This window comes from Mytilus trossulus, chromosome 1 (genome assembly GCF_036588685.1).
Source record: "Mytilus trossulus isolate FHL-02 chromosome 1, PNRI_Mtr1.1.1.hap1, whole genome shotgun sequence".
Classification (NCBI taxonomy): domain Eukaryota; kingdom Metazoa; phylum Mollusca; class Bivalvia; order Mytilida; family Mytilidae; genus Mytilus; species Mytilus trossulus.
The window spans coordinates 54,765,299-54,777,544 of NC_086373.1; the positions used below are offsets into that span (position 1 = coordinate 54,765,299).

Consider the following 12,246-nt stretch of genomic DNA (forward strand, 5'->3'; position numbering starts at 1 on the left):
ATACTCATATAAAACCCGATAATAATTATAATAACATATTCCAAAGAAGACACGAGCTTTTTATGGTAGGACTGTGTTGTTCAAACTTAAGTCTTGTGTGGAGTGATCTGTTTACTTTTGTTTGTCTTTGAGTTGGACATACGGGCCACATACGGGCCGACTTACCATGGCAACCACCAAAACACTGCGAATAACAAACATAACTGTGTCTTCACAACACTCAAGACTAACTAACAGGACGCCCTCAGATAACATTTTCAGGAAGGGTATCGGATTCCTATATGCTCGAATGAAAAAAGACAGGTGGCAAAGAATTCCGCCCAAACCGGCTTCAAGGACAGAATTTGATGTGTAAACTCTTGGTCCTGGTTGAAGACCTCACTGTGAGACAAAGAGCCAAATTATGATGTCGACTGAACTTTCAGAAATTTAAGGCGTTGGCGTGAATAAAAATTATTCAATAAAAACTTCTGATTGCATTACTACCCGGGATCATTGACAACATTAATTTTGCTTAATATTTATTTATTTATCAACGAATCTTATACAAATTGAATCCTTATTTATGAATTATAATATTAAATATACAACAACAAATGATTTTTTTTACAGTAATAGATAATGGCTTATACTTGCCTTTTTCTTCAGGTCAGTTTTCAAGTTATATGTTAAGTTTTCTTCAAACACCCGTCTGTTAATCTTAACACATTCAGCGCCATTACTTATAACTATAAAACTAGGCTGGACTTGATCTTTATATAAAATATATTGCAATCCCTGCAAATATGAACAACGTATAGCAATTTTAACTACATTTATTTATAAAAATATTGCATTGTGGTTTTATGTTTGTTATTTTTTAATTATTTTTTTTTATAATCGCGTAAGGTAATTTCATTTTGACAATACAATACGAACAATGACATTTTAATCAGATCCAATATGCAAAAAAAAACTCAATGAGAAAATACACTTATCTAAAATATTGATCCTAAAATATTTCTGTTAAGAACATTTTCCGATTATTTATTTCGTGTATTGTGAATATAGAAGCATATGTAATGGTTTTTAAAAGAAAAGTAGAGTTAATTTTCTTTGTTCTGATAAAAAAAACTTACTACTTACGAAAGTTTGTCCTTTGGTTATAGTCTGCACATGAACGAATTGTGGGTTCAGATCTGCCTCGGTCAGCTCTGTTTTCTGCAAAAAAATGTGTGAATGATAAGAAGAAATCGGTATCGAAATGTGAATGATAAGATGAAATCGGTATCGAAATGTGAATGATAAGAAGAAATCGGTATCGAAATGTGAATGATAAGATGAAATCGGCATCGAAATGTGAATGATATGATGAAATCGGTATCGAAATGTGAATGATAAGATGAAATCGGTATCGAAATGTGAATGATAAGATGAAATCGGTATCGAAATGTGAATGATAAGATGAAATCGGTATCGAAATGTGAATGATAAGATGAAATCGGTATCGAATGATTTATATAATGTCTATGTTCAAGTGATTACTGATTTGGATGAGAAAAACTATATTCCTAAAGCCAAATGTCTAAAATACAGTCACTCAAATATTTACAGAAAATATAGACACATTTTTGTGAGGTTATATTATACCTCAAGTCAAATAAAAATGTTTGAAGATAGTAAGTGATACAATTCATGTCAAGTGTTAAATCTAAATGTCTTTCATGCAGAGGCGGATTTAGGGGGGGGGCAGGGGGCCCGGGCCCCCCTTTTTGGGAAAAAATTTGGTTGCTTATATAGGGAATCACTGAAGCGTGACTGGAACGGACCCCCTCTTAGGTCAGTCAGTGGGCCCCCACTTATGAAAATTCCTGGATCCGCCACTGTCATGCCTAAAATTTAAGTTACAATGGAGAAAAGAGAGCAAAATGCATTGATATCATTTACCTGACACACAATTTTAATATATCATACCTTATGTTTAGTGGCAGCATCCCAGTCATCTAAGATGGTACGTCGTCCTTCGTCTTTTGGAGAATTGACAGCTGTTTAAAAAATGTTTAAACCATGATTGCAATGATAAATATACTAGTAAGGTGTCTGTTTAGTCAAAGCACTGATATCATTTTTTGGGAAGAGCTGATGGTTATATTTGGTTTTCTATAATGAAGATAATTCTCAACGAAAATAATTAAGCTGTTTATTCATATTAATGTACATATTACGTCTTTTTGTTTTGCTTATACATTGTTGTCAATATAATGGATTTCTATGCCACTGTCATACACGTGAAAGGTGTATCTAGATATATACCCAAATTACATATGGGCATGTAATAATGATGATTTAGAACAAATTCTTTCACAGTTCAAATTGAACTTGATTAAGAGGGAATACAAGGAGAAAGAGATAGATAATTGTGTAAATGAGGCAAGAACAAGGAATAGAAAATTTCTATTGAGAAAACTTTCTAAAAAACGAAAAAAGAAAATTCCTTTGGTTTTATCTACAGAATACAACCCATGCATAAAAAACTGGGAAAAGATATTATCAAACATTGGCATGTATTACATAAAAGATGTGATTTGCAATAAGATATTCACAGAAAACCCTATTATAGCATATAAAAGGCACAAACATTTAGCAGATTTGCTAACATCAACTATAATTCGAAATTAGGAAATATAGGACAATCCCTGATGATGGCGGGCCTATATTTAAAACCCATTTTAGAATCTATAAAAATGCCGCCGAAACATTTTATTACTGTAGGATTAGATGCAAGCAATACTATAAATTTATCCAGTTAGTTATAGTGATTTTCTAGAATTTATTAAAATATCACCAGGAATGAAATATTTTTAGGCTAAGTAATGTTTGACATGAGTTAAATAAGTATGTTGGAATATGTGGATGTTGGGTTTCATTTTTATTTTTCATGTCTGTAAAAATACAGGAATATGAAAGTTGTTTTCATACGTTATATGTGCTTGAGCTTTATGTCATTTAAAAAAATACTTTCCGTAATGAATATATCTTGAAGATCTGTATTTTTGTTATGTATGTTTTAGGTAACTTACACCAGCTTGTTAGTAAAGTCAATATATAAGGAATCAATTTGGAGATATAAACAATTTACATTACATGAACTCAGGAAATATTGAGACTGAGTGCGTTGGCTGGGTAGTCATATGAGGTATGTCGTGCTATGAATTCCACGCGTGAGTAACATTTTAAATAAAATATACTGGGTGCATGTGATACACCCAGTAGTGATGTCAAATATATGACAATGAATGTTTTAGATCTACAATAGACCTATAGAGATTGGTTTACCAATTTTAGATTATTAGAAAATGCAAACAAAATATGAATTAACATCTCTAGGTTTGTGTTCTTGTAAATTCCGATTTTTCTTCATTTGATTTATTATAAATGGAAAACTGTTCAGTATAGTAGAACAAAAACAATAGAAACTCCTGATTTCTGAAAAAAGATTGTTGTATAAAAAAAAATCAAACTTATTAATAAACAAGTTCAATCAAGATTTAAACGTTAAAACTAAAATGTATTTTCGTATTATCCTTGCCTTATCTTTGTGTAAGAAGTGACGTCAACACAATGATGCTATGATTTCATTGCATATGCGCAAATGCAGTACTATCCTTAAGAATTTGATATTATCATAAAGTATTTAGTTGCGTTGAAAATTGTAGGCGAACGTCATTCAAGGACTTATTTTTCATAAAAATTTGAGAAATGTATGTAAAAACAGGAAGCTAAGAACTATGGTATTTCGATAAAAGTTGTCATACTATTTCATGGGATGTTTAGCTTTAAATAAACACAGATGTACACCAAACTTTTTGAAATTGAGGTAATCAGAGTCATATATATATTTAAAAGATAGTTATTTTTATGTTAACATTTATGTAAATATGAATATGTCCATCAGATTTGTGGCATATCTTCAAAACATTAACAAATTGATGTAATAAATATTTAATAAGCAAGATAACCATTCAATTTGATTAACTTAGCATCCAGCTTCTATTACACCATAGAACATAATTTCTACAACTCATTACTTATATTCGTTATCGTTATTTAGCTTATACATCAATTCATTTAATGGATATGCAATTATCAAGTATGAAATAATTAATTATCTATGATATATTGATTTATAATAAATAAGTTAAAAAAAACACAAAAAAAAACTTTTATTCCTTGTTTCATTTTATCCAGTTACATTTTTTTAAGGCATACATGAAAATATATATGTTTCATTCTTATAATCGTGCTGTAAAACATCGGTTTCTAAAACAAAAAGTATGATCACCCAGAAAGATAAAAAGCTGTCATTTGCGTAGAAACTTAAGGTTTTAGCCCTCCTTGTGACTAAAAATCAAGGAAATCGTTTCGGACGCACCTAATTTAAAACAAATGTTTTTTTTCCATTCCATTTTTAAAAATCGGGTCGATACTGTGACAATATGTAAACTAAGACATGATTAAAAATTTAAGGTTAAAACTACTTTAAAAAAAATATATAACCTGTGTTTGATTGCAAGCTATTTGTATGTCTTTTTTTTTTTAAATTTAGCAAAATAACTTTTCAGGTAATATAGAAACAAACATCATTGGCATCGGCTTATGAGGTTTGAACTAGAATACGTTTATAGATACTAAACTCAATGCATGGAAATGAAAATAACTTTTCTACAATTCCTCCGTACAACTTTAGAAAGTGATATTGTTGATAACCATTCAATTAATTTAGTTTATATATACGGAAACTGGGTAGATGAATGACATTGAATGACATTAACTCTTTGAGGTTTAACAGTCAACTTCACTTAACTCGATGTACTTTTATACAAAAATTCAAACATTATTTGCCAAAACAGATATCGTATTAAACCTGTGGTCCATATACCTGGTAAATTACTTTCATTAGAGCACCTTGATGACTGGATACGAGGACTTTGTGTGCTTGGTGTAGACAAGGTAGACATATTCTGAAAAAGGATAAGACAGGATAGTTAAAGAACATGAATGTGTATATAGCACACTTAGAACACATGACTTTCTATAGTTCTGAACAAATGCATATTTTGTTTTTCTTTAGTAATTGAAAAAAATTTCGTGCAAATTTTAAAAATCCAACATAACGTATTATCCTGTATGCGGTAGGGTTAGCTACTCTAATCATGAAGTAATTGTGACATCAGCTTGAAACTTAATATGATGTGAACTTTAACAATATATTCATCAGTAACCAATGCAAAGAGAAATTGTGAATGGGGTATGAAAACCCAGGTTTTATATTCTTGTTACCCATATATTCTTTTTTATAATCTCAGTTGTTAAATGGCATTTATCACTATTTAAAGTCGTAGTTACTGGAAAGAACAGCCTACCTTTGGAGATAAAACTTGCAATTCTAGTCAATGAAGATTAGAATACAACATATCATCCACATGTGGTGTATGAACTCACCAATTCTAGTCAATTAAGATTAGAATACAACGTAACGACCACATGTGGTGTAGGAACTCACAACCTTAGTGTTGACAGACTAGTGATACAGAAGATGAACTAACAACCTCGGTGTTGACAGACTAGTGATACAGAAGATGAACTAACAACCTTAGTGTTGACTGACTAGTGATACAGAAGATGAACCAACAACCTCAGTGTTGACAGACTAGTGATACAGAAGATGAACTAACAACCTCGGTGTTAACTGACTAGTGATACAGAAGATGAACTAACAACCTCAGTGTTGACAGACTAGTGATACAGAAGATGAACTAACAACCTCAGTGTTGACAGACTAGTGATACAGAAGATGAACTAACAACCTCAGTGTTAACTGACTAGTGATACAGAAGATGAACTAACAACCTCAGTGTTGACAGACTAGTGATACAGAAGATGAACTAACAACCTCAGTGTTAACTGACTAGTGATACAGAAGATGAACTAACAACCTCAGTGTTGACAGACTAGTGATACAGAAGATGAACTAACAACCTCAGTGTTGACAGACTAGTGATACAGAAGATGAACTAACAACCTCGGTGTTGACAGATTAGTGATACAGAAGATGAACTAACAACCTCAGTGTTAACTGACTAGTGATACAGAAGATGAACCAACAACCTCAGTGTTGACAGACTAGTGATACAGAAGATGAACTAACAACCTCGGTGTTAACTGACTAGTGATACAGAAGATGAACTAACAACCTCAGTGTTGACAGACTAGTGATACAGAAGATGAACTAACAACCTCAGTGTTGACAGACTAGTGATACAGAAGATGAACTAACAACCTCAGTGATAACTGACTAGTGATACAGAAGATGAACTAACAACCTCAGTGTTGACAGACTAGTGATACAGAAGATGAACTAACAACCTCAGTGTTGACAGACTAGTGATACAGAAGATGAACTAACAACCTCAGTGTTGACTGACTAGTGATACAGAAGATGAACTAACAACCTCGGTGTTGACAGACTAGTGATACAGAAGATGAACTAACAACCTCAGTGTGAACTGACTAGTGATACAGAAGATGAACTAACAACCTCAGTGTTGACAGACTAGTGATACAGAAGATGAACTAACAACCTCGGTGTTGACAGATTAGTGATACAGAAGATGAACTAACAACCTCAGTGTTAACTGACTAGTGATACAGAAGAGGAACTAACAACCTCAGTGTTGACAGACTAAGGATACAGAAGATGAACTAACAACCTCAGTGTTAACTGACTAGTGATACAGAAGATGAACTAACAACCTCAGTGTTGACAGACTAAGGATACAGAAGATGAACTAACAACCTCAGTGTTGACTGACTAGTGATACAGAAGATGAACTAACAACCTCAGTGTTGACAGACTAGTGATACAGAAGATGAACTAACAACCTCAGTGTTGACTGACTAGTGATACAGAAGATGAACTAACAACCTCAGTGTTGACTGACTAGTGATACAGAAGATGAACTAACAACCTCAGTGTTGACAGACTAGTGATACAGAAGATGAACTAACAACCTCAGTGTTGACAGACTAAGGATACAGAAGATGAACTAACAACCTCAGTGTTAACTGACTAGTGATACAGAAGATGAACTAACAACCTCAGTGTTGACTGACTAGTGATACAGAAGATGAACTAACAACCTCAGTGTTAACTGACTAGTGATACAGAAGATGAACTAACAACCTCAGTGTTGACAGACTAGTGATACAGAAGATGAACTAACAACCTCAGTGTTAACTGACTAGTGATACAGAAGATGAACTAACAACCTCAGTGTTGACAGACTAGTGATACAGAAGATGAACTAACAACCTCAGTGTTGACAGACTAGTGATACAGAAGATGAACTAACAACCTCGGTGTTGACAGATTAGTGATACAGAAGATGAACTAACAACCTCAGTGTTAACTGACTAGTGATACAGAAGATGAACCAACAACCTCAGTGTTGACAGACTAGTGATACAGAAGATGAACTAACAACCTCGGTGTTAACTGACTAGTGATACAGAAGATGAACTAACAACCTCAGTGTTGACAGACTAGTGATACAGAAGATGAACTAACAACCTCAGTGTTGACAGACTAGTGATACAGAAGATGAACTAACAACCTCAGTGATAACTGACTAGTGATACAGAAGATGAACTAACAACCTCAGTGTTGACAGACTAGTGATACAGAAGATGAACTAACAACCTCAGTGTTGACAGACTAGTGATACAGAAGATGAACTAACAACCTCAGTGTTGACTGACTAGTGATACAGAAGATGAACTAACAACCTCGGTGTTGACAGACTAGTGATACAGAAGATGAACTAACAACCTCAGTGTGAACTGACTAGTGATACAGAAGATGAACTAACAACCTCAGTGTTGACAGACTAGTGATACAGAAGATGAACTAACAACCTCGGTGTTGACAGATTAGTGATACAGAAGATGAACTAACAACCTCAGTGTTAACTGACTAGTGATACAGAAGAGGAACTAACAACCTCAGTGTTGACAGACTAAGGATACAGAAGATGAACTAACAACCTCAGTGTTAACTGACTAGTGATACAGAAGATGAACTAACAACCTCAGTGTTGACAGACTAAGGATACAGAAGATGAACTAACAACCTCAGTGTTGACTGACTAGTGATACAGAAGATGAACTAACAACCTCAGTGTTGACAGACTAGTGATACAGAAGATGAACTAACAACCTCAGTGTTGACTGACTAGTGATACAGAAGATGAACTAACAACCTCAGTGTTGACTGACTAGTGATACAGAAGATGAACTAACAACCTCAGTGTTGACAGACTAGTGATACAGAAGATGAACTAACAACCTCAGTGTTGACAGACTAAGGATACAGAAGATGAACTAACAACCTCAGTGTTAACTGACTAGTGATACAGAAGATGAACTAACAACCTCAGTGTTGACTGACTAGTGATACAGAAGATGAACTAACAACCTCAGTGTTGACAGACTAGTGATACAGAAGATGAACTAACAACCTCAGTGTTGACAGACTAGTGATACAGAAGATGAACTAACAACCTCAGTGTTGACTGACTAGTGATACAGAAGATGAACTAACAACCTCAGTGTTGACTGACTAGTGATACAGAAGATGAACTAACAACCTCAGTGTTGACTGACAAGTGATACAGAAGATGAACTAACAACCTCAGTGTTGACAGACTAGTGATACAGAAGATGAACTAACAACCTCAGTGTTGACTGACTAGTGATACAGAAGATGAACTAACAACCTCAGTGTTGACAGACTAGTGATACAGAAGATGAACTAACAACCTCGGTGTTGACAGACTAGTGATACAGAAGATGAACTAACAACATCAGTGTTAACTGACTAGTGATACAGAAGATGAACTAACAACCTCAGTGTTGACAGACTAATGATACAGAAGATGAACTAACAACCTCAGTGTTGACAGACTAATGATACAGAAGATGAACTAACAACCTCAGTGTTGGCTGACTAGTGATACAGAAGATGAACTAACAACCTCAGTGTTGACAGACTAGTGATACGGAAGATGAACTAACAACCTCAGTGTTGACTGACTAGTGATACGGAAGATGAACTAACAACCTCAGTGCTGACTGACTAGTGATACAGAAGATGAAGTAACAACCTCAGTTATGACTGACTAGTGATACAGAAGATGAACTAACAACCTCAGTGTTGACTGACTAGTGATACAGAAGATGAACTAACAAGACCACTCGTCCAATGAAGCCTCAGTAACGTTGTAGCTTGTCTATAAATTTAAGGAATATTTCAGATGTTGTATTCGTTTGATGTGTATGAGCTTTTGAATTTGTCATATGATAAGAGAATTTCACTTTTAGTTTAGTATTTTTGTTATTAAAATGTTTAACATACTTGTACCTTTGATGTAATATGTCGTTCATAACCAGTTGACCATGACAATGAAAGTTTTCTTATAGACTGTCCTTTTGACTTATAGTCAGCTTGTGCAGTATGAGGTCTACATGCTCGTTGTAACTTTAGCATCAACGGCAACGTAAGTGATGATTCTCTATGACCTGTAACAATATTATTGTTTGTGCTGTTTTTAGTGGTTAGAGGCGGAGGAAGTTCAATACTATTATATAAATTAAAACGTTGGAATTCATCCTCGTTGGCCTGGAATGCAGAATAGCCATCCGTATGTGCAACTTTCTTGTGCATTCCTGTTCTCTTACTGGTATTGGATTTGGTTTTGACCAATTTCTTCATTACTCGTATTGATCCCTACAATAAGAGAAACAAGTGTAACTGTTATAGAAAAATGCAAGTGGCAGAGGTGGAGTAGAATAATATCTGTCTTACCTCTCATTAGCATGCTAACTAAAATCAACAACTAGATACGTGCATTTTTTAAACAAAAATGTATTTACAAAACTATTAACTATTATCAGGTTCCAACTGCTGCAAACAAAGCTGGTGTTTTTAGTTTTAAACAAAGTTTTTTTTAAATAAAATGGGCATTGGTTCAAATGAGTTGTAGCGAAATTTTCAAAAAGATTCCTTTTAAGCGTAAGCAAGTGAATGTCGATAAGTTTCGTTAACATTATTATGATACAGTTATTTGAATATTGAAATACCAGTTAAGTCATATGATCTGTATTTTATCGAATGTGATGTTTTGGTTAAGTTTAACTTCCAAAGGCGGCCGGAGTTCTGTATTTTTATTATTTTATATTTTCATAGCAAGAGATGATTATCAAGTAGATCTAATCGAATTACGATACTTAAACATTATAGTCTTAATTTGTATGCATATTTGCATTTTTTTTGTTTAAGAGAGGACGCAACTGAACACATATGTAATTGTTATTTTACTTTCATGTGCACTTGAAAATCCTGACATTTGTAAAATTTTCTATACATTATGCACTACTCTTGGAGTCAAATCAATCCCGCGAAACTAAAATCAAGGATTTTTGAAAATTCATACTAGTATATCAAATAGATTATAGGGATTTCAGTGAATTATTAAATTTATATCGTAGACCATAATGCCCCTCACTATTTATACCTACCGACTTTACAATAAAAATCCATTCGGATAAATTACTATCACGTGTCATTATTGCTTCTCGTCTGAAAAGGAAAGCAATGCAGACTTAATATTACGTAACCTTCAGAAGAATTACTATAGATGGGGAGTAGATATAATTCCTCATAAATATAACAAAAAAATTAAATGAACAGTATAGCCTTAATCGCGATCGAAAATTGTTGTCCTACACTGCATTATGGATGTAAAAGAAAAACACAAAAAACGTTATTTTATAACGACCACATGATATAAAACGCATCATAGATAAAAAGCTTAAGAATTGTGTACGCCAGAGGCGGGTTTTGTCTAGAATAGAAATTTCAGCAAAGTTTGAATCTTTAGTGAAGATAAAATCTTATTACTTAACTATTATAAATACGAAGATAGAAAGTTTGTTATTTTTTTTTTTTTCAATAATGACAGACATTTAATGAAGTTCTCATTTTAACCATAATAATGTAGTAATTTCAGAGAATAACTCGTTCCATTAATAAATGTACTGTTACTTACTGAAAGTAGCTTGTCATTATGGCTTTATTATTTCCTTTTAACACGTGTAACGGCCATCCTTTTAGACTAATAACATGTCTGGAAAGAGTAAATAATTTCAAATTGAGAGCAAAAACTATATATTAAAAAAGTATCAATGCGTATATAGAGTAAAAGTTTATCAAGTACTTTTCTTATCGAATTTTCCCTAACATGAAACTCAATTTTTAGTGGTGAGAGGCGGAGGAAGTTCAATACTGTTCTATAAATTAAAACGATGGAATTCATCCTCGTTGGCCTGGAATGCTCATAAATGATCATGTAAATGAAAACAGACGTATTGTATACAGAAATACCTTCATACAAGCGAGATGTTTAGCTAGTTATAAAACCAGATTTAATCCAATGTTGTATGCATAAAAAAATGCCTATACCAAGTCATGAATATGACAGTTGTAACAGTAACTCATTCGTTTGATGTGTTTAGTTTTTATTTTGCCTTTGGATAAATTCGTTTTGAATTTTCCTCGGAGTTTTTGTTGTGTACTTTTTTTGGGGGCATTTACAAAAACAATACCAAAACGTTTTCTTATTTGACTTCTATATTGTATACAGAAATCCATTAAAGCCTACTACAATATATTTCAAAACAAAATGAGAAAGTGATAAATGCTGCATAAGATTATATCTTACGTAAGAAAATTATCTCCTTCCGGGTTTCTAGAAACATCGCCACCCATAAAGATCCTTTTGAAATCCTAAAATGAAACAGCTTTAGAATTATCCTAGAAATATAAAGCACACTCTTTGTATCCAACATTATTTTATGTCACAGCTTTGATTATTATTTCATAACGATGAGACCACGGATACTGTAAATTCAGAAATTATTGCGTGCGTTTACTATGGGATTTTGTCATTTTAGACTAATATGCGATTTGAATTTATTCGATATTGAGAAAAATCCTGTTTAATTGATATAAATAAGTTAAAATTCAAGTTAAAATTATTGCGATTATAAATCTGACGCATTTTACGGAGTAATAAAAGATCATAAAAACATCGCAATAATTTCTGAATTAACAGTAGTTAAAGGACAAGAATGACTAATTTATTATTATAA

The 12,246-nt window shown here is 33.2% G+C and overlaps 1 protein-coding gene across 1 annotated transcript in view; it reads right to left on the reverse strand.

Moving 5' to 3' along the window:
- The window catches only part of LOC134727577 (uncharacterized), a 63,478-nt gene that overhangs the window by 1,267 nt on the left and 49,965 nt on the right, over positions 1 to 12,246 (reverse strand). The window contains exons 10-17 of the mRNA XM_063591960.1: positions 11,817 to 11,881; positions 11,145 to 11,222; positions 10,615 to 10,675; positions 9,458 to 9,823; positions 4,919 to 5,000; positions 1,954 to 2,024; positions 1,126 to 1,200; positions 637 to 777 (exon numbers count right to left, since the gene is read on the reverse strand). Coding sequence (XP_063448030.1) covers positions 637 to 777; positions 1,126 to 1,200; positions 1,954 to 2,024; positions 4,919 to 5,000; positions 9,458 to 9,823; positions 10,615 to 10,675; positions 11,145 to 11,222; positions 11,817 to 11,881 — 939 coding nt within the window. The remainder of the gene's footprint in view (positions 1 to 636; positions 778 to 1,125; positions 1,201 to 1,953; positions 2,025 to 4,918; positions 5,001 to 9,457; positions 9,824 to 10,614; positions 10,676 to 11,144; positions 11,223 to 11,816; positions 11,882 to 12,246) is intronic.